Below are 23,511 nucleotides of genomic sequence, written 5' to 3'. Positions count from 1 at the left end.
GAAGTTCCCCATTTGCCCCCTTTTGCATGTTTCTAATAGAAACTTCAGATTTGTACTTGGCCTGGCTAGAATCTCCTGCCTTTTGTTGACGGGCCATTCCCACAGTAACAGTCAAGAAAGCCAGAAGTCAGTTACACTCCCGAGTTCCCTTGTTATTTAATGTACATTTTTATTCCCTTTTGCGTATTGCTGCATCCAGTACCGGACACAGCTGTTGCTCCAAGCAGTGCAGTTAAAGGCACCGTTCCATTGAGAGCTATGGACTGTCCATTTTCATAAGCTTTAAGAAAGATTTGAACAAAAGAATTAGAAGTAGGCAGGAACCATACACGCAGCTAAATGGAAAATTACAGGATTTTTTTTTTAATACCTTATCAAATATCTTTCATCCAACGTATTGTCTAGACACCTAAAGACATCAAACATAGTCTGGGTATGTGCACCCTCAAACAGAGGTGATAGCATGAGCCTAGTCTTCTTGACTACATTTAAGAAAGGTAAAAAAAACCCTAAATTAATCAAATGGGTAAGCAATAGTGCTATTGCCTCAAGCATATCAGGCTCACACTGTTGGAGACCTATGAAATCTGATGCTAATACAGTGCTTCCCAACCCACAAAGATAGTGCCAGGAAGGGACGAGCTTGAGAGGCAGTGTCCACATGGGTAGATTTCAAAGCCCTAAGGATTTTACAGATTATTGCTGGTGGCCTACTGTATACAGAAGTTGCAACTGCAAATGCTACTGGCATTACTGATTGTTTTCAGTCCTGTACCTGGAGAGGTACTAGGAGCCTTGTGAGCACTTGGCCCTGAATGTTCCAGTCTGGAAATCAACTCTGTGGATCAGTATTACCCATACCTTTTGAAAGCAAGAAAATACTTCCAAACACCAAAATATCCCGGTGAGGAAAAATCCCAGTGAGATCCTGAAGGTTCTCGTGCCTGTGTTACCAGAAGGAGAGCCAAAGTTAAAATGAAAGTCTGCATATTTTTTTTTTTTTTTTCCTGATGCCACAGCATAAATAGAAGCAAATAAAGTACTTTGAATCTGACCCTGAAAGTGCTGACTCGTTAGAATTTGTGCTTTGGTAAGCCATTCACTGCCCTGTTGCAGTGAGCTCTGAATATGCATACGACACACCTGCTCACTCTGGTATCTCCTGCAAGGCCTTGTAGTTTAAACCAAGACAGACAATGCTCAGGGGGAGAGGTGTCCCATTTTACAGATGGGGAACTGTGATACAGGCTGATGCATTTCTAAGTAGCTTTCTGAACACTTGGATATTTGCATACTTGCTCAGAACATCTGCAACTTTAGCTTTGCAAGGCTTTTCAGGACTTTTTACATTGTACAACACCCTTTTCGCACAGTATCTCTTTTCTCTTTGATTCTTCACCTCCCTTGAGAAAATATTTCAGGACAGACCTTTGAACATAGAGGGGGTGCTCTGTGATCACGGGCTGACATGTATGGGCCGTGTCACAGACTGAGGCTGAGGATGGATCATTTCATGGCGCACTGAGAAGGCTTATTTTGAAGTTGCTCATGTAGGTGATATTCATGTGATCTTTTGTGAAATTCTTACCACATAGCTTATCATCTCTCCTCAGCAGACTTTCTATCTGTCTGCAAGGCTGTTTTTTGATCCGTTATCTGTGAGCATTTCTTACAGGATGGAGTAAGAGAGTAAAACCCTAGAAGTTGTCAGTGATCTGAATTACAGTGATAAGACATAATGAGTTTGGAGTCCTACTCTTTCTTACCAATAGCTCATGATGGCAGCAACTAACATCCATTACCACGATATTTGTGTTAGTCTAATTCGAGATAACAGATTTCCCTTTTTATGGTTCACATTCCTTTCACTGGAAGATTGCATCCTGAGGCCACGCCGCATCCCTGGTGCAAATAGAGTATGAGAAGCGCCCTCTCCTGTGCAAAGGTTAATTGTGCAAGGGAAAGAGGGAGTGCGGCGGGATGCAAACCACCCCAGGAGGCACTAGAAGAGATGGGGAAGATGGGGAGTACTGATAGGTATCACATCCTCCAGACACTAGAAGACATGCTGGGAGATCCAGCTCCGGGGATGCTGCCACCCGTATGCATCCCCTGCACACCAAAGGGGTTCAAAAGCAGATTGCAGCTTTCTGATGCATTCCGCACCCCCACCCCCCACCCCACCCCCCCTTATTTGCTACCTTTATTTTGTGCTGGTTTGACAGTAAGACAGGTATTCCAATTTGTGAGGCAACTTTGGCATCATTTCACTATACAGAGGATGTTTCCTAAAAGAGCTATCCCACGCCGTGACCTGTAGGATGACCATACGCTCACAACGAATAGCTATTAGATTGTGGACAGTTTTGAAAGCCTTGTTCTGTTAGGTTTCACCACTCACTACCCAACAGAAATTCGACATTGGGTTGTACATGATAGCAGGGACTAAATCAGACCAGCTACAGGGTCATCAGCTGCAGATGAAACTTTGTCACGCATAGAGAGTCTGAGCTCATCCATGTATGGTTTTGCCTGTTCTGGTTTCGGCTGGGATAGACCTAATATTTTTTTCCTTCTTAATAGCTAGAATAGTGCTGTGTTTTGGATCAGTATGGGATTTGATATGAGAAGAATGTTGATAATGTACTGATGGTTTTAGTTGTTGCTAAGAAATCAAGGACTTTTCAACTTTGCATGTCCTGCTAGTGCGCAGCTACACAAGAAGCTGGGAGGGAGCACAGCCAGAGCAACGGACCCAAACTGGCCAATGGAATATTCCACATCATTTACCATCACGCTCAGTATATAGATAAGGGTTGATCGGGAAGCTGCTCTGGCTTCTGGGATTGTGATTTCAGGATTCTCTCTTCTCTGGGATCACTAGCCAGGAACAAGCTGGGCATCAGTCAGCGGGTGGTGAGCAATCACATTGCGTATCACTCATCTGTATATTTTATTATTACTATTATAATTATTATTTTAATTCTATTTTATCTAAATTATTAAATAATTTTAATCTCAACCTATGAGTCTCCTTACCCTTCCTCCTCCAATTCTCTCCCCGGTTTGCTGGAGGTGGGGGAGGTTGAGCGAGCGGCTGCGTGGTGTTTGGCAGCTGGCTGAGTTTAAACCATGACACCTGTTTTGTATAACTATCTTCTTGAAGCAAAACTTAATACTGAACATCAAAGCATTTCTTAGACAGGAATAGAGTTTTATAAGTGAGTTACCCCAAACAATTACTTTAAAAATGCAGTCTTTAGAAATAACTTAAAACTGATGAATAAAAAACCAAATCAGATATATTGTCTGCAAAAACTAGTTTGGCTAGCTGTAGTTCATAGACAGAAATTGCTCACTTCATGCTTCACAGTCATACTTAAAATAATCAGCAATTCACTTATCTCCCAGGTATATTATGAATGTCTGAGACATATGTAAAAATAAAATAATGTATTATCTATTCAGTAGCCCACTCCTCTTTAAATCAAATTATGGAAGCTGTACCTGGGTAAATGCTGAATACAGAAGAGAGTGAAATTTCTGAATCTCACCTCTGTTACACTGGTGAGCAGCTTACCTGCTCTGAGCCATACATGTGGAGACCTGGCTGTCTGAAGGTTGAACTGGGAAGCACAGCCTAGGTTCGGTTCTGTACTCTCTCCAAGTCATTTTACAGCCTAATCTGAGTTGGGGATCGGGGGACAGATCCAAATAGCTGGGCTGAGAACTGCAGATCTGATGAAGTAGCTGAACCTTTCTTCACAGCATGAAGCAGTCCTTGCAGTCTCATTGGTAATGTCCCTGCAGGTGGGAAGGGTGGGAAGATCCACACAGTCAGTCCACCCTTCCACTCTGCTCTGACCTGGGTAGTGTCCTTTGCTGTGTCTCTAACAAGTGCCCCAGGGCTGAGACCCTTCCTTTGCCCGCAAGGCACAGGTACTGTGTGACAAAACAGGTCGCATGCTTCAATCTATCACATAAGAAACAGTTGGCTTATCCAACGGGATAGTTTAGCAACGTGGAAATAGCATTTCTTGATGCCCCCACTCAGATGTAAAGCTGCTTTTCCATTTATCCAAAGAAGTCAGGATTTGCAGTTCTCCCATGTGAATACATTGCTTGGTACCCTGGCCCCTAATTCCTGTTACAGAATATTTTAGTTTGGAAAGCACCTCTGGACATCATCTAAGTCATCCTCAAAGGTGGATCAGGATGTACAGGGCCTTGTCACCCCTAAGGCTTTTATTTCAGAATGCATCTCAATAAAGAAGCTCCAAGGATTTTCATTAAGAGAAAATGCATAATGATATAGTAATTCAGAACAGCATGCAAATTGGCAAGGCAAAAGAATTACATATGTTGCATCAGACCTTGCTAATCCCTGTCCCACACACCTACGGCACCAGGCTCCAGTATTGCTTGCTTAAAGACACTCACTTTTTATCAGAGGAAAAACATCAGAGAGATTTCTAAATTCATTGAGGTGAATATTTAATTTGCATCCATTTCAATCAGTTCAGAAGCCTGTATCTTTAGTTTCTTCTAAATTCACTGCTGTTCTTCACCAGAGTTTTGCATTTAGACTATGAAAATCCTGAGGTTGGGGCAGTTTGCATATGCATCTTCAGAGATTAATCACCTATGCTCTGGCTGACTGGGCTGTTGTGAGCAATGCCAGCTGCTGATTTTTTTAGTAATTAAAAGTTTGATCTTCAGAAAAGTTACAGATATTCAGCACTTTATAGATCTCTTCTTGATACCTTAGAGAGTTTGATCTCTGGGCTGCATATGAGAATACAAAACCAGTTTGTTAATTAGCATTATGACAGAATTTCACATTTTTCCAAGAAACAGTCTGCTATTCAGTTCAGTACTATGTGAACTACTTCTGAGGACACACATGTTTCATAGGTAGATACCAGAGAAGTCATTAATACAAAAATTAAATGTATCATAAATACAATAAATTGAGGAAAGCCTTTTTGTCACCATACTACTTTGCAAAAGTGTATAAGAATAAAGCATAATATACAGAAATACCTATGGCAATTGAAAAGCATTAACAAGTATTGTATTTACATTAACACTGGCTAATGTTAGTTCAATTCAGAAATGTGAACATTAATAACAATTTAAAAAGATTACAGAAATACAACATTGCAGAAGAAACAGAATGGTGCTGTGAAACACTTTACAAACTCGGACACAAATAAACATCCAATTGATTAATGATCTTTGTTTTATTTTGGTCACATAAAAATATGAAGAAGCTGTTTAGATAAATCGTGCCAGGTTTGTATCACACATATTTTTAAAATTCTGGTTCAAAGGCACAGGAAACTACTATCAATAATTTATTTGTAGAGAAAGTGGCAGCAGCAACAACAAGATCTGCCCCAGCATAGTCTCATGTGTGCACCACCAGCATGTCCGAGGGAGCCCCCCCTTGTCAGTAGGGCACTTTGTACCGACTCCTACACACCAAAACTTGGATTGATACCAAGAGGGAACTGTTAGCTTAGTCAGAAATGAAACACAGGTTCAACAAATGCTCAGAGATGGCACAAGACCAGTTCATGACACCACCCAGAAATGTATACATCTTCTATATACTTCAGTGCATTCCAGGCTTAACTGCAAAATAAGTGTCATCTACTAATTGTAAAATATCAAGCTTTAGAACTGTACATTTTAAGAATTTCAGGACAGTGCAGGATCTTGACTAATACAGTAGAAGTACTGTTGGTCTGTTATCAGGTCACTGTTTTGCTCTTTAACTCTCTCCGGAATGTGCAAGGTAGATAAAGCTGCATACTGAAGTATTAGGAACATTTTCAAGGCTCTTGTTGAAAGACTTCCTCATTTTTAATATTTTCCACTGGTTAACCACAAACGTTAACAACCGAGTATGTGTATGAGAATCTGAACGTATACCTCCTCAAGAGCTAAAAATTTCAACCATAAAAATGAGCCCTACATTATTCTCCTCAGCAGGGATTTTTTTTGTCCATCTCAGAAGATAAAACTGGTTCTGAGTTATAGGAGGAAAAGAGCCAGTCCAAAAAATAAACTTCTAAGATTTCAATTTGAGTCAAAGTAAACTACTTAGTTTATTCCACATGTCCTTAGCAAAGCAATACTTTCACCAATGATGCTGGTGGACAAACTCTGTTGTAGGAGACAAACAGAAATACAAAGCATTGTTCCAGCAGCACCCTCAAGGAGTTGCTGGCCCGTGCGCTATGACAAGGCTTCCTACGGACGTCAGCATGGAAATACTTGTGTGCTGCAGCCTGCATCCCGCAGCTGGTGTTGGGAACTTCGTATCTGTGTTACCAGCAAACTGCTAGCTACCACCTCCTTGGTCTTTGCCACTATTACAGGTCTTCTGAATGTCAGATGAAGCCGGCATTTCTTTGTTTTCTTCTCTTAGTCCTCCTTCCTGTGATTCTTTTGACATTTTCAATTTTATGCTGTCAGACTTGTGATTAATGGATGAATTTAGCCTGGATGAGTTCAATCTCCATCTTCTCAGAGTCCTATAAAAATCTTTTCTGACGTTTTCACTAACCAGCACATAGATGATTGGATCGGCAATGCTGTTTGCAGTGGCTAAACACAGAAACACAGTAAAAATTGAATATATATCTTTTTCAAATGGACACGAGCAATTTTGATGAAACATGAAGTATATGGATCTTATTATGAGTACCACATGGTAGGGAGCAAAGCAGATCAGGAAAATTACAATAATGGCGATAGCCAGATACTTCACTTTGTCTTTTTGGCGACAAGTCAAGCTGCTGCTTGTTTTTGTACTTTGGAAAATTTTATAGTTTGTGAAAATGAGGATTGTGAAAGGTATGGCAAATCCAAATAGGAATCTGGCAAAGCTGAAAGAAGCCAATTTTATGTCAAGGGGCAAAGTCTCAAAGCAGGTCTTATGTTCTCGATAATCTTCCATGCGGAATACTGGAGTGTGGATTACTGCAACCACAGCAAAGAGAAAACACACTATTATGATTGCCTTTTTCTGTCCTCTTCTCCCCCTTGACTCCAGAGCATACACTAGTGCCACGTAACGATCCACAGAAATGCAGCACAAAAGCAGAATGCTGATGTATATGTTGCAGAAAAAGATGAATCCTGTTATTCTGCAAGCCTTTACACCCATAGTCCACTGGTGCTCATTTTGCACGTAGATAATCCAGAGAGGCAAAGTACTTAAATACATCAGCTCACACAACGATAAGCTGAAAATGTAGATGGCAATTACTTTATTCCTTTGGATTTGTACAAATGTAAGCAGGGAAGTTAAGCAATTTGCTGGAAGGCCTATGGCAAAAACGATGCTGTAAACAGCAACCAGAAGTGTCTTGCTGTCTTTGTAGGGAATTCCTGTGCAAGTGGAGCTATTATTTGTGTCTGTACAATTTTCCATTATTCTTCTTCCAGCTGATGTTTCCTGAGAATCAGAAGACAAGGTGAAAAGTTAGCATCTGCATCACTTAAAAACGTGTGAGCAAAGGTTACGGTCCCATAGGTGCCAACAGGACATGTCAGGGGAACAAGTCTGATGCTTGTCTTGGGAAAGCATCTAAGGCAAGTTTTCCAAGACCTGCTGGTCTCCTGTATTGTTCCCTGGGAGTCAGGTCTGATTTACTTCTAGGAAAAAGTGCTTTTCTTCACAAGTAATCTCTTGATTTCAGTGTACCTATTCACTAAGACAGGGTATTGGGGACTGTCCCTACACCAGGCTGCCTCATAAATAAGACAGAGCTGCTGATCAATTACTAAAGTCACTTCCCAGAGGAAATTAAAAGCATTAATCTTCAATTCATTTTTTTCAAACTGAGTAACAGAAAATGCAAACAGTAGAGGTATTGGAGTCAGACATCCAAAAGAAGCTAACATTTATGGTCAGTCAGATGGGGGAACCGCCTGAAGTGGGTGGCGGTAGTTGTGTCAGAGACCACCCAGCATGGAAGAACCAGAATCTGGCCACTGGTATGTACCTCCACACTGCTTACAACACAGTGGTTCAGATCTAGCTAATTCATACTTCTCTCTTCCCTTCTGTTAATGAATAACTGCAGATGAAGAACATAAACTTGTAGTGTGGTATAACATCCACCATAGTAAGCCAGTGAAACTGCCTACCACATCTGTTAGATGCCTCTGGGAAACAACAGGAAATAAGGGCAGCTGGAGGAAGTAAACGAGATCAAATAGAAGAATATACACATGTTTAAGAAATGGAGGCCAAGAAATTTAATGCTCTTTGAACAGGAGTGGTTGCAAAAAATTCCACCTTTCCAAGATGACCATGCACAAAAGCAGACCTGGCATTTGGTTAGTGTTAAGTAGTGCTAGGCTAAGCATTTCTTGCAAAGTCATCTTTTGACTTCCATGCAGAAGTCTTCTCCAAGTGAATAGAGGAATATGGAGGTGGGTGCACCATAATGGTGTTGTACGCCCTTAAAAATTGTACTTTGCTGTATTTATGAGTTGAAGATGTCCACTGTACAATGTCCTTAATAAAAAGAGATCGTTTGGCCTAATCTTTTGGGCATTGTCTTATGGGGTGGACACCTGCTCCAGGGAACAGCCAGCTAACTCCACAAGAAGGAGATGTCTTGACAGAGACTGAGTCTCTTCAGGCAGAGGAGGGGCATGAGCTTTCCCAGTCCACGCTGTGCATGAACAATTTCTTTAACCCTGACCTCATGCAGCAAAGAAGGTAGCTTTTAGCAGCCTTGGAACATTTATTTGTTGCTTGTTTGGGCCCATCTAAAGCAGACCAAGGAGAAATAGTCTGCTCCCGGTGCAGTGGGAGCATCTCCTGCATCTCTGGGAGGGTGGACAAGCTGGTGGGGCCATTCCTTCCCCTCTGTGTGGGCAAGAGCATTCCCTGGGATGGCACAAGCAGCTCCACCCTGAACGCCCAACAGAGCACCTGGCATGCAAGATCCCTAGAGCTTGAAGGGCAACCGGGTCCCCTGACTTAGTTTAGTTGCCAGGTGATGAGAACGGTATGAGAAAATGGACACAGGTTGCCCTAAGCTGTGAGACCCTCACAGCAGTGCCAGTGCTAGCCACAGCCATAAACTCCAAGAAAGAACCTCCTGGCCCCTGTTCAGAGGTGTTCGCTTCCATCAGGTACCTCAACACAGTCAGAGCCCACTCAGTGACAGCAGCTTCTGAGTGAAGATGCCCTGGCAAACGAGCCGAGGGGGCAGAGGCAAGTGGTACCTGCTGTCCCCGACACCAGCAGCAAGGTGAGCTGTTCTCCGGGGTGAGGGCATTTGGAAGGGGCTTCTACAGACAGAGAACTGAGAAAGCGTTCTGTGTGTGGAAGAAAGTACACTGGAGGGTGCAGCCGTGCTCTGTGACTACCTCCCACTTCCCCTCCGTGGCAAACCGTGCTCCGCTCGCGTGCTGACGGGTGGACGAGGGTTAGCAGGCAGCGGTCGCCGCTCTAGCTGGCCCAAAACGGCTTGTCAGAGGGCCACAGCCCTCCGTGTCTGAGAATCGGACTCGAGTCTGGTGGGTATGCTGAAGCCCTCTCAAGGGGGATCTGACGTTTCCTTTAGTTTCAAATGCCTCATCTTAAGAATACCTGGAGAAGAGGATCCTTGCTGCTGTGTGGGGAAGACAGCATGGAATTCAGCAGGGCTGCTGAAAGGTTTCTGCGTGAGAGGGTGTAAAGTTACTTCCCTTCTTTCCTAGCATGGAAAGTGTACTGATAGCTGGTGTTAGAAAAACGATGGCTGCGATAAGAGCTGGTGGTGACTTGAGTTTTTTGCTGCCTCTGGGCATCTGCTATCCTTGGTGAGTGAGGTGGAGTTTTCTCTGGGCCACCTACTGAACTGCTGTGTAGAGGGGATAAAAAGGGTGCTTGATTTCAGGGCCAGCAGCGGCTCTCTGCCCAGCCCTCACCTGGGACGTGGCATAGAGAGCTTGTCCTCAACTCAGACGTGTCTGACCCACACGAGAGCTGCTGTACACCTGCACACCACAGAGGGGTCTTGGAGACCTCCCCTCCTAAGGTAAAGCACAGCAGGTGAACGCAACTCGTACGCGAGGCAGATGGTGACAGCCAGGACAGGGAAGCGGCACAGTCACACGCCACCCCGGTTTCTCAGCGGCTGTCTACCCCGCGCACGCCTTAACGAAAAAACCTTCAGGAGTGGTTGAAGGCGCTCTCTCTTTGCCTCCCCCTGCGCTTTGCATACTTCTCTTGACCCTGTGTTTGTCTGAATATTCTTGTTTCTGCACTGCCTGTGCCTGCTGTTCACCACTTGTGGTGTGAAGGCATGCTGCCAGCGAGCAGCCAGCAGCGGTGCAGGGCAGGAAGGAAGTGGTAGAAGAGTTATTTTGTTGACACATGGTTCCCAATATTTCTTTCTCTTGCCTCCCTCCTTCGCCTCCTCCCTTCCTGCTCTACTCCGAGTCTCCTTCACATGGTTAGCACTCGTGAGCCCCAGGAAGGAGGTGTCTGTGACTTTTTAAGATGCCTGCACGGAGCGTGCTTTTTTTGCTTGGCTTTTGGTGTATGGCCTAAGCCCCAGGGCTGAGGCTGAGCTGAAGAGGCTTTCACCCTTAAATGACTGTCAGCTGCCAAGCACAAAACCTCAACTGACAAAGCGCAGCCGTAGATGTGACTACACTTGTAGAGAAAAACCATGTGCTGAATGCCTCTCCTGAAGGTCTGGCCTGTCAGCTCAGAAGCCTGGATCCTTCCCGGCAGTAATGCTCTATGACCCAGCCCCATACCAGGAAGGAAGAAAGAAGGGCATCCTTTTGCTCCCCTTCCTCACCTTTTCCTGGCTCTCTGCCCTGTCCAAGGAAGAGTCTTCTGGCCCTGGCCACCTGGGCATCCAGCCCCAGTTCTGAGCTTCACTCGTCTCTGCTCAGCTCTCCAGGCCTGCAGAGGTGCTTCCTCCCCAAACTGAAGATCAGAAATGAGCACTCAGCAGGCTTTGAAATTTCTCCCTATGACATTGCCCCTCTGCAATTGAATGCACACTTTTTATCTTCTTCTCGGGCCTTTAGAGTTTGTTGTTTTGATACTTGGCTCAGCCCAGAAAATTCCCAGTTCTGTCTTCTGTGGTGGTTGGGCTGTGATGGATGTATCCCCACATGTCTCAAATACAGCATTCATAACTATACTGCTTTATCTAAAGAGGCAGCTGGCTACTTGTGAGCACTTTGTTGTTGTCCCACATTGGTGCAGGACTGGAGCAGGCTAACCTGCATCTCATATACTCATTCAAATAAATAATAATTGCACGACTAAAAAAATGTACACCATTTCAGGTTTCATTTTCTGGTAGCATTTGTGTTGAACAATTTTAGTGATAGAAACATTGGTTGGAACAGCAGAACTTAAGAGATTTATCACGTCCAGCATTATAATGGGTCAAACATAGCTGTGATGCCAAGGATGAGAGATATCCATGAAAACATTTGTGAGAAACAAGCTGTTTCAGTGCATTAGGTTTTTTAGTTGCCCTGTAGCTTTCAGTTGAGCAAATCCTGTCCAAAGTAGCTGTTCTCACCTTTCTGTGACCTATCGTTTTCTTCTAGGGCTCACCAACCATTACTAGATGTTATATCATGTCCTTACATCAGGTTTACATCAACAGCTCAACGCATATTTAGCAGCACTCTGAGGCTTCTTGCTCCGTGAGGCTTACTGCACAAAACAAACCACAGTTAGCATGTGCATGTTTCTCACCTTCAAGACATGCAAAACATCTCACCTTCTGGGACAGAGGCACCACCTCTGGCTCAGGAAGAACCTGACAAATCACTGGAAGATGGGGTAAACCACTAAGGGAGATTTGCTGTGTGCCTGCTCTGTATTTACACGCTTCCCTGGCCATCTGCTTTTGGCCTAGGTTATAGCCACAGTATTGGGGTAGGTAGGCCTAGCATTTTTAATGTTGTTGTATTATATTCACACTGTTAGATGATTACATTTCTTACTCCTAAAATGGAGTGCCTACATGCTCTAACATATTGAGATCTTATGGAGAGAGACCTGGAGATGCCCAAGTAGAAAGGGTTGTGGATGGGCGTGAAATCCCATTTGAGGTGTGGTGAGAAGTGTCTTGCTGCAGACCCACCGAGCAGGGCTGTGAAACCAGGTTGAGATTAACTGCACTTCCTCACTTTTTCTTTGATCCAATGCACCTTGCATTCCTTGTGGCAGATGGCCTAGATTTACCAGGAAGAATGGAAAGGTGCTCTTTTTTAGGCTTTCCTTGAAAGTGACAGATTTCAAGTACCAAACTGGTGTCTGGTCTAGAAATCAGATCTTCCACCTTGTGGACACGGGCCAAACCACTGCTTTGCAGTGCAGGAGAGCCTGTGCAATGGTCATCTGTCCTCTCCCCTACCCAGCATCAGGGAGCATTGAACTACCCTACAGAGGTGCCCTACTCAGGTCACTGGAGGTGAAATCATGAACCTGGGATGCTCTGAGGATGTGGTTTCCCATCACAGCCACGCCTGAATAACAGCCTGGCTGTCACCTTTTTTTTGCCTCTGCCTTCTCTCTGCCAGCAAGCTGACCTTCCTGAAGAGGCTCACCAGGGTCAAAGCAGCACCAGGGCTGGCACAGGGGAATTAGCAGTAAGTAGCCCATGGCTGGGAGCGGAGCAGCCAGGGGCAGGCGGAGGGAGGGTTGGACGGAGCGCAGCTCGGCCGCGGTGTGAACCGCACCCTCCGTCCGTCTCCAGAGGCACTGCCGATCTCTGCTGACTCTTTCGGGGTCTTTTGCAGCCGAGTTACCCAACTGGGCACCTCCTCGGTGGATGCTGCAGGTCCTGAGCAGAGGGCTTTGGATGAGCAGCGCATCTGGCTGTTTGGGTCACGTGGAGGCGGACAGCGGCTCTAAACACATCAGTCTCCTCAGTTTGTTTGCCTTAAAAACGCCACTGCTAAGCCCTGGAAGGCATGTGGACTTCTGTGAGCCTGACAGCGTAGAGCTTAGTGCTTCAGAGTCAATGTAAAGATCTTCACTGGAGTCTAGTCCCTGAATCAAGCAGAAAAGTGTCCTGGGAGGTGCAGAGACTTGACTAATCAAGTCCTGCTCCTTTGGGCCATTTGCATTAATATCGGATCTCCCTTCAAAAGACTGAAGTGTTTCTGCTAACACAAACGTGTAGAGAGGGAAGTGAAAACAAGGGGGAAAGCAGAAGGCTTTATTTTGCTTTTATTTTTTTGCTTCATTTGTCTATGAGCTACTCATGTAAAACTGTTTTAATTTCCAACACAGAAGTTGGAGTGATAAAAATAATCCCTATTAGAAAAGGTAAAAAAAAAGATTGCAGATGCAGTTACAGAGAAGAGAGGGAGAAGTCAAAAAAAGCACAATACTTGAACAGAGCACCAGTTCAAAGTCTTTGGATTAATTTGCCTGAGATACAGAGGGACAGAAGAGAAAAACAGATACAGTGAAATCCATGACATGAGTACAATTAGATCAGCAGAGCACGCTATTTCATGTACTTTTAATTTTCTAATAATATTCTGATCATCATTCTATGCCAAGTGTTATTGTTAGAGCTGAAAATTTTGAGGCATTTATGTGGATATTAAGAATAAATTTTAAAAGTGCCATGATTATAATGGTTAAGAGAAAAACAAACCATCCCTTCACACCTTCCTTCCTGCTCTCAGTATTTGGAAAGGATAACAACCTGCCTGTTTTAAAGCATAAATCAACCTTCAGTGAAACAGGACCTGAGTTTCTCCTGAGGGGTTTTGTGTCCTTTCCTTAGGAGCATGTCGTACTATAACTATTTGACACAAGAGTACTAACGCTACGTCAGTCTGACCACTCAAATCTAGTATTGTAAAACATAATTTCCCAGCTATAACAAATATGCCACCAGCAATATCACTCCTCTTCTGTACCTGGGCTTCTCTTTCTCATGCAGAACCTACATTACCTGCCTGTAAACTTTATGAGCTATTAAACTTTCCGTCCACTGGCCTTTGCCTCTGTTAATTTTAATAGAAAGTAAGAAATTGCTGTGGATTATTTTCTCTGCTCATTCTTGAAACTAGGAAAAATGTTTGTGGTATCTGTGGATAAAAATAGATTATGACCCATTAGCCCAGAAATTCAGTGAACTGGTTTATTTTTCTTTTTTTTTTTTTCCAATTAGTAATAAACAAATTAATAGATAAGTCACTCCCACAAGCAAGTCTCAGTATACAAAGGAAAAGCAGCAATGGCTCCACATAGTTACCCAGCAGACCAATCATTTTTACTGACACACACAAGATAGTGGGATTTGAAACATTAGTTTCAAATTTGAATATAACATATGAATATATAATTTTGAAACCATATAATTTCAAAACTCTGTAGAGAAAAAAGGATGTTTTAAAGCTACAGAACTATACTGGGAATCCAGCCCGAGCACAACTCCATCTTAAAGTATCTGTCTCTATCCTAGCTTGATCAGAAGGAAACCACCAATGGAATTTGAATGAAGAGACAAATAAACACCATACAAAGCAGCTTTAATGCCTACTCAGGAAAAAAAAAAATCTCCATGTGATTCCTGAAAGATCAAAGTGTCAAGTTTCTTGTATTTGCTAGATTTCTGTTTGAGTTTTACCCTCTTTTGAATGCTCCCTGGCTGCTGCAGCTGTGGAGGAGACCCTCAAGAAACAAGAAAGACCTCTAAGCAGCCTTCTGCTGAACCAAGGCATGGAATATGCTTTGTTTTGGTCACCAAGTGTAGTCATCTGAAGTTCAAGTAGTTTTTTTGCTAGAAGCAACCACTTCTGTGTCACTAATCTCCAACTGTGAGAAAGCAGGCAGAGAGCACCGTGGTGAAGCAGGAAATCCCTCAGTTGACTAGTGTTAGTTAAAACAAGCTATGGAGCATTTGTAGGCTGAAAATATCTGCTGTAAGGAAGCAGCATGACCTTGGGATTAGTTATACAGACTTAATATTTAACTCTACCACTGCAGATATAAGCAATCTTATGGAAGAAATAAGATTTTTGTCAGAAGAGAGAAGATACTAATCATTTGACATTCAGGAGGTGAACTCAGCAATTATTTCTGATGAAAGGAAGGTGTTTGATTTATCTCATGATACTCTGTTCATAGATGTGAACTCTCAGCATCTAGAGATTTTAAATACCTGTCTGTGGGTGTTTACATAGATCCACACATTCACTTCCCCCCTCCCACAATCTACAATTAAATGTACTATTTTGCTAAAATAAGCACCTGTGAGTGAACTGCCACATAATTCAGGGTTGACAAAGGACCTGGCTTAAAATTGTGATCCTTCTATGCACTGGGTGGCTTAGTGCCATGTTATACTACCTAGTGAGGGACTGCAGAGGAGAGAAGAATGCCAGGCAGGTAAGAGAAAAATGTGTAAATGAAATCTCCTGCTATAGGGCTTAAAACCATCTTATTCAACACATCTAAAAGTAGGTAAAACTACATATGTGTCATATGAAATAGATAGGGGAAGTTCATAGGCGAAAAAAAGACCCCAAATTCCCCCCGTACCAGTGGACTTTTTTTCCTTGGTCTCATGATTTGGAAGCCATGACTCATGATTTTGAGAATTTTGGACCCAACAAAGTTTCTCAGTCCTCCCTGAGTGCATCAGAGAGCGGCTCTTGCAGGGCAGATTTACTCCCTGGTGCCTGCTAGCTTGTCTAGAAAGATCCTGCAGCCAGAGGGATGGCTTTATGGCCAGAAGAGCCATCGGGAACCCCAGAAATGCTGTCATAAATGTGAGGCTAAACTATAAAGCCTATCAGGTCAAAAGGCTGAGGAAAGCATAAGTTTTAGAGCAGACCTAGTGAAAGTGAACAGCTGAGAGCTGCCCCAAGACTGGCAAGTTTTGTGCTGCTGATTCACATCCTCTTTTTCACACACCTTCTTCACACACAAAACCAGCAGGCACTCATGCTCGATGCCTCCCTAAAGCTATCACAGCTTAACTGATAGCCTTGGAGGTGGGGGCTATCTAAGTAAGGGTTCTGTTACTTGAGTGGATTATTTGGAAACTGAGCTGGCCAGACTTTCATGCTTGCTCATGTTGGAACTCTGAAGTCTTGGAAGAAGGAGAAGAGAGTTGGGGATTCCTATGCATGGCTTTTCTGACCCGCTCTGGGGTGCTCCTGGATGTCAAAGCACAACCAACTGCCGGCAGATTTGACATTGAGGGCTTATGTGTGGGTGAATATTACTCTAGATTCCACAAAGAGCAGGATGGGGTGTGAGGGAGCAGCTGTTTTAACGAGTCAAGGAGGTTTGGCCATGATGGCACACTGCTAGTGCTGACTGCGTCTAACTGACAGGTTTAAGGAAAATCCAACCTCAGGTGGTTGAACAAAGAAGCACCAAGACCTATGTTCAAACCCCAAGGTGGCCCCCTAACAGAGATGCTTTGTCAGCCTCTAGACTTTAGGATCTCCCCAGCAGCTACTCCTGGACACCTTCTCCCTTATTCTGGGCCTCAGTCACCCAGGCCTTCCAACAGGAGACTCCTGGCACCTCCAGTTAGCATCATCAGTACTAAAGAGGCTGCTGGGGAAAACCAGAGCAGAAAGATGCACAAAATAACTTCGTGATCTGCCAGACTTGGGCTCACTGACATACTGCTTGTCACTGAGAAGTCTAGCTAGTTTCCCCTCAAAATTGCTTTAATTTTGTCTAAAGCGAATGTGTCTCAGCAGGGGGGATCTGCAAAACCTTGTGAAAGCCATAGTGCCTTCTATAGTTGAAAAAATCCTATTTTTAACAGAGCAGTTAAAGGTGGTATTTATAAGTGCTCTGAACTCAGTTACCAATATTTCTTCCTTTTCCATTTACCGTGAAACTGAAATTCTTTTTTTGTTCCTGCCCTGTGATTCGCTCTCAACTCATTGGAGAACTACCATTTTCCCTTTTTGTCATCTGGGTCACCCACTATAGCTAGCTAGCTCACATACCAGTGGCCGGGTTTTTCCCTTTAGACCTTAGTTATACCAGCAAAAGCTGTGACGCTCAGAGATTCCTCTTTGCACCTACACATGTCTCTGATGTCTTTCTAAGCCCACTCACATCTGCTAAATCTCCTGTAGTGTCTTGTCCAGATCCTCAGCTGCCATCTCTTCCAGCTGTTTGTACATTTGCCACAATGAGCATCTCATTCTTCATCGGGACTCTTAGAGTCTACCCTGGAAGATGCTAATGTAAAAATCCCAGCTACCAGAGATTCCCCAAAGTGTTTCTCTGTAGGGATATCAAAACTGTACATTATTTCTGATAGACTGTGTTCTGAATTTCCCACTTCTCTCAGACCTTTCCACTCCAGTCAGGCCCTGCTCACCTGCGCAGGTTGTATCAACTGACACAACACGCTTCACTTTCTACTTCATTTTCAATACAGAACCTTTGGTGTTTAGGGACTTCAGGTCCGCAGCAGGATATTTGGTTCTTGGAGAATGTTTTTGTCATGAGCTCTGCTCCATCACCAGCAGCAGCCAGGTCTGAACCTTAGATGTGTTTGGTAGAATCTATCTGCACTAAATACCCTGCTTTAAAAATAGCCTCAATTCCTGAAAGCAGATAAGATCAAAGTAGTAGTAGGCTAAGAGACAGATTCTGTCAAGCCTGTTGTGCTCTACAGAAAGCAGCTGTAAAGATGATGGGATTTCTGACAGTATGGTGGGATCCTTGACTGCCTCCTCCTCCACTCCTCTGTTATATCCCCAGAATAGGAGGCAGGGCTAAACGAAAATAAAGTTCCCCCACGTACACTGCCCCCCCCAAGGGTTCAGTTTAAAGCAGTGGCTTTCACACAGTGAGGCACACCCTGCTCAGTAGGCAATAACGTATAGCAGGGTGACGTGAGAAGGTGTCCCATCTGCTAAACCCTGCCAGACCTGTCCTGGCTCCATGCATGAGACACGCACAGCAACCCCGGAGCCGGGAGCAGTGGGGACATATCCAGATGCCTCCGGACGGGCAGCTGAGTCTATGCAGGGAGGGAAAAGGGGTCAAAGGAGATAAAAACAACCTCAGATGGAACTGCACGGAGCTCCTCATTGCTAGTGACACCCCATGGCACACTGAAAACACAACAGGTTTGCACTGAGTATCAAGACAAGGCGAGCAAGACCTGAGCTTGTGCTGAGCCCAGACCAGATGTCCAGGCACTTAGTCATGGAGAGCAGCCACAGAAACCTGTCCTCATGCTGTCTGGCACAGCAGATACTGCAGCTGCCACTCCAGCCACGTTTCTGTTGCACCGGGACCACAACTGCTAACGTGAGCAGTGGCATGACTCTCTTTGTAACGGCAGCAATGCTGCTTGCTCTCCATTTCCCGACTGCTGGCTCTTTCTGGTGTGGGAACCTCTGACTTACAGGCACTTTTGTAGCATCTTGTATACAAAATAAAGCAACCCAGCTGGGAGGACAAAATCATTCTGCACAAAGCTGTGAAATTTCCATTACAGCTTTGAAATGGGACTGAGGTTTTTTAGGGCAGCTGAGATAGTTGAAACGCCGCCCTCAGGCACTTCTGCTTTGACAGCAATGATACTTGTGTGATCATGGTGAGGCTATAAGATCAAGGCTATAAGATCAATGTTTCCACGAGAGGCATAGGAAATGCTGAACCTGAAAGAGTCATCTGCAGTTTCAGGCAGAAATCTGTACAGAGGGTGGTCAATTCAAACTGTGAGTATTTATATTAAATATAGTGTCCAGTGATCAGATCTGTGGAAAAGTCCTCAGAAGAAGATCAGCCTTGCCCATTGAGTATAAAGAGCCAAATAAGTAGGGTTTTTTTCTTCTCCCCTCCCCCAAATCAGGTTACTGGAAGTTAAGGAACTTCTGGTTTAGAGGCAGTAGATGATCTAAATGGGATTATGGGAAGGGCAGGTTAAAACTAAGCCCAGATGCTCCTTGGTCTTTGCTAGAGTAGCAGACTTGATATTAAAATTTCAAGAGAAGCCAGTAGTTATAATCTGTACTACTTTCTATTGCAACATAAACACAAGCAAGTGGGGAAGGTAACGGGGAGAAGAAAACCAACCATGAAAACCCCATGAGAAACTAAATTCAGGGAACAATTCAGTTTGATCAAGTCAACAGGTCAGCCTGGCTCTGTTAGTATGTTTACCCTTTGATAAATCTTATTTGGCAAGGGAAAGATCCTCTGTGATCTCAGAATCTCTCAATGCAAAGTAGGATCCTTTAAAGTCAAATGAAAGAACCCAAACTAATTCATTCTGCCCACCTACCAGTGTGGTGCGATTTCTGTTACCAACCTGTGACTTTATCACAAGACTTGTGGTCTCCTTAAAGCTGCAGCCACTACGCACAATAACAGCTATACTAAATGCAAAGGAACATCAGCTTTCGTTTCAAAACAAGGTCTTTGGTTTGCTGAGGAGAGCACTAAGCACAGTCCTAGTATTTTCGAAGTCTCAGAGAAACAACTCAACTCCCAAAATATTTGACAAAAAATAACAATCTGAACTCACTCTCCACATTTCTGATCAGCAGTACTGTGTGAATAAAAGATGGAGAAAAAGAAGAAATGTAACGTATCCAATTAGTCACTATAGACCAGCAGGTAAACATCATAATAAAATGCCTGTGTTGTTTTTCCAGCAGAATGAGGAAAGCCTGGATGTGAATTCTCCTTATGGTCTACCAAAGGAGGCCCAGAATTCATCTTTCTAACACAATTCTGTATTCATGCCTCATGCTCTGCAGTAGTAGTTCAATCTAACCTCACAACAACCTGTATCCTGCCAAAATCCTTCAGTCCTAATTATAATATATCCCTGACTGGAATGAAAATTGTTTTGTAAGAGAAAAATAAGTTTTTTACAGGAAAGGGGATTCATAAGAAACACGGTTAGCAAAGACTCCATCACCTGCAGTGAACTCTAATAAATACAGACCCAACAACACTTTATGTCTGTTATATCAGTCACAAGGAGATTTAGACTATGGTGAAACCTCAGCAGAGTCTGCATTTCTAAAGCACAGACGCACAGCATGGAGAAGCAGTAATCAAAGCAGAACAAAGCAAAATATTGCTAAGTAGAAGTACTGCCTTGCCTCAGGGACAGAAATCACTTACTTTTTTTTTCTCTGGCTTTTGCAGAGGAGAAGATGAAGTGCTCCAACTCGTGCTGTACTCACAGGCTGCTCTGTAAAAACTGCAGGAAGTTACTACCGATACCGTGTACAGTCATAAGCGGCATGAGCTAAAATAAAGTAGATTGCTCATGACTTCATCAGGTTCCCCAATGCACGTCACTTGTAATTAGGCACACACTTATAGATAAGAGGGTGACTGTAATACCCCAGCCTTGAAAATCTTAGTCTTGTCATCACTTGAGAAAGTCATTGTGAAAAGACATCTATGGCAAGGAGTATCTTTGGGGAAGATCACTCCTAAAAATATAATGAAAGAGTGAGAAGAAGCAGAAGAAACTGTTTACTAGTTACTGTAAGTAGAGGATAATAGAAAGGTGAAAAAACAAGTGGTAAGGACAGGAAAATGCGGAATTAGCAGGATGATAGAAGGAATAAAGAGCATTGTGCTGGTGGATCTGTGTGTAGCGCAGCCCAGGGACCGAGGGCTACAATCTTTCTCCTGAACAGAGCATGCAGGATATCAGAGTTTCTGCAACATTACTGCGAAGTCACAGGTTTCAAACAGCCTGTTCTCATTGCTGTCCCCTGTATTGCTTTCAGACACGAAATAGCCCCCACGCTCTTGAAGAGTGGGCTTGAGATGGGCCAGGGGTGGCTGCTGCCGCTCACAACTCGGCGCCTCAGCAACCACGGCTGCGTTTTAGGAGGGGGCCTGTGAGAAGGGCCGTGCGTCCTGCCCCCCGTGCCAAACCAGACAGCACAGCCTGGGCTTTGGGGGGGGGGGTTTGGGCTGTTGCTGTTTGACTTCAGCCTCCATTGAATCTGCTCTTTTTGCTGTGTCTGCAAGGCTGTGAGACACACACAGGTGTGCTTGGGCGCTTTTCTGGGCACGTGTAGCTGTGGCACGCTGAGCTGCTACGGCCGGCTGAGAGCAGAGACTGAGCAGTGCAGTCAGAAGAGCAGCTAAGAGAAAAGAAAGTCGTAACAAGGGAAGTGATTGCTTTCAAATCCTGTCACTTGTGCAGGGGTGGTAAGATGTAGGTTCAGCTCTTGTAACTGCCAGACTCCATTTGTGACCAGAACTTTCATCTCTTGGACTCCTGCTCTGGCTGTGCATCTTAATCATTGTGCTAACGTGCCCTGGAGGGACAAGAGGCCAATGAACTTTCCCAAACCCCACTGGCTTGGGTTGCCAGACACTGGCAGAGGAACAAGGTGTAGGTGCTTGTTCCTTATTCATACAGTGGAGGTAACACCCACCCTTGATGCTACACACATATTCACTTGCATATGTGTGAAACGGTTAGGTATTTAAACGGATGAGGATCAGAATTAGAGCCCAATAGAAGGGGGTGATGATATGAAGGAAAGACCATCCTGATGCCAATGGTTCTACAAAAGACTGAGAATGCTAAAGATGCTGAGATGGTGGCTTGAGCAGCTGTGAGAAGAAGAGTAGATTTGCATGTTTCCTAATGGCAAAGAGCATTGATAAAAGGGAGCATATGAGCATTACCAAGTGCCCTTGCTCAGGCTTTAAGTGACAGAGGAACAAGGGCCCAGTGTTACGTTGCCAAGCCTAGACCTTGTTCCATGTGTCTTTCCAGACGTTATGTGTGACCCTGAGGTGGTCAGTTATGACCAGATTTATTACATTTTCGGGCAACTTCCCAATTGACTTACAGCAATCCATCTGTGGAGAGGTGCTTGCAGCACCCCATGAGGGTCTGTCAGTGCTTGATAACTGTTGGGAGCTAAGGTAGGACAGGGAGGAACTGGGTTGCAATCTAAGGCAAGCAGAAAGTTGAATTTACTTTTGATAGATGTATCAGAAGTGAAACACTTCTTCTGGAAAAGAAAAAATGCTCGGCACGTACTTTCTTTCTGGGGTGAAAAAGTAACTTTGGTTCAGTTCTGCTGGAGAGGGTTTCTGGGGAAGGGTCTTTATGTGAAGAGCACTTCATTCTCAGGAGCCAGAAGGAACTGGGGAGGAAGAGGCTGAAAACAGCTTGTTAGCACCTATCTGTGGAGGAGAAGGGGTGAAATTTGTGTCTGCACCAGCTCACCCTGACTGGACATAGTGCTGGACCCAGTCTGTGCACTGCTTCAAATGCATGATTTCATCCTTGTCCTCCTCTATGCACATATAAAACCCAAAGGAAACCATGAAATGGGATGGGAATAATGTTTCTGAGATGGCTAGAACTGATTTCTCTGTGTTGATGACCACTTTTCATTCAGAGATGTGGGACAGAAAATGGGAGTGCTGTCTGTCCTGAAGAACTGAAGTTTTTGTGGAGACTGCTGTGGTATTCATGACGTACCAGATCACAGTTCCCATTTGGGTGCAGTCAACTGTGCAGACAAATACCTGCTTGATTATGCTCTCTGTGATGCTTACTTGCCCGCAGTGATGTAGGGCTTAGGATATTCAGAGACACACAGGCATTTGCCAACTAGATTTTATGATGAAACATTGAAAATTGGATGGTCCTTCATAGGGAAATGGAAGACAACATGTCTCCGTACCTTTGAATCTTCCAGACGGACCTGAAAAACATTATTATTTAGTCACTGCTGCTTCATGCTTCTCTCAGTCAGATGGCCACAATCAACATCACCCACAATCATTGCCCTAGCAAGCTACAGACTGATGCCAAGATTTCATATTGGAAGATGCTTTCAAAAACTTTTGACAAGATCTTCTGTGACTGGAGATGAAAACAGAGCTAGTGCTCTATGGGTGGCAAAAGTAAACCAAACATCTCAAGTAAGTTTAGTCTGTATTCAGTAGAGATAATGCAAGCAGTACAGCAATATAAATTTTGGCCTGAGTTGTATTGCACTGATGTCATATCCAGGCAGAAAAAAGATCAGATAAAGAACCATTTATAGCAGAAGGCAGAAACCCTCTGGCCTCTGTCTACATCCAATTGAAATAAATGAAAATATTTCTATGAGCCTCAGTGAGTTTAGATTGGGCATTTTGATCACATTTCTTTCTACCTTTTAATTGCTGGGTGATATTTAGATAGTTGCATTTAAGGTAGCATGTTTAAGCAAGTTAAGCTGCATACAAGATGTCTTCTCCGTACTCTTCATCATTTTCCTACTGGGGTACAGTGACTGTCCAAAGAATAAAGGATAAAATAGTCCAGCTTTGTTTTAGTTCTCTGCTGCTTAACACAGACTTTTTTTTTGGGATTTTCACAGCACTATGATAGAGGAAATGCTGTGCACCATTGACCAGTAAACAGAAATAACTGTGGAAGATTGATGGGGCACAATGCCTTTAAAAGACTTTCAGACTGAGTTTTTCACTCCCCTTTTTAATGTAGAAATTATCAAGGG

General features: G+C 43.8%; 1 protein-coding gene across 1 annotated transcript in view; it reads right to left on the bottom strand.

The window, feature by feature from the left end:
- Window positions 1-5,215: 5,215 nt before the first annotated feature.
- Window positions 5,216-23,511, bottom strand: part of GPR132 (G protein-coupled receptor 132) — an 82,000-nt gene continuing 63,704 nt past the window's right edge. Inside the window, exon 2 of the mRNA XM_009968718.3 lies at window positions 5,216-7,468. Coding sequence (XP_009967020.2) covers window positions 6,350-7,444 — 1,095 coding nt within the window. The 5' untranslated portion in view covers window positions 7,445-7,468 and the 3' untranslated portion in view covers window positions 5,216-6,349. The remainder of the gene's footprint in view (window positions 7,469-23,511) is intronic.

The sequence above is a fragment of the Tyto alba genome, unplaced genomic scaffold (genome assembly GCF_018691265.1).
Source record: "Tyto alba isolate M040663 unplaced genomic scaffold, T.alba_DEE_v4.0 Super-Scaffold_29, whole genome shotgun sequence".
NCBI lineage: Eukaryota > Metazoa > Chordata > Aves > Strigiformes > Tytonidae > Tyto > Tyto alba.
Note: the sequence above shows the minus strand (reverse complement) of the source record. Positions and strands in the feature narration are given on the sequence as shown.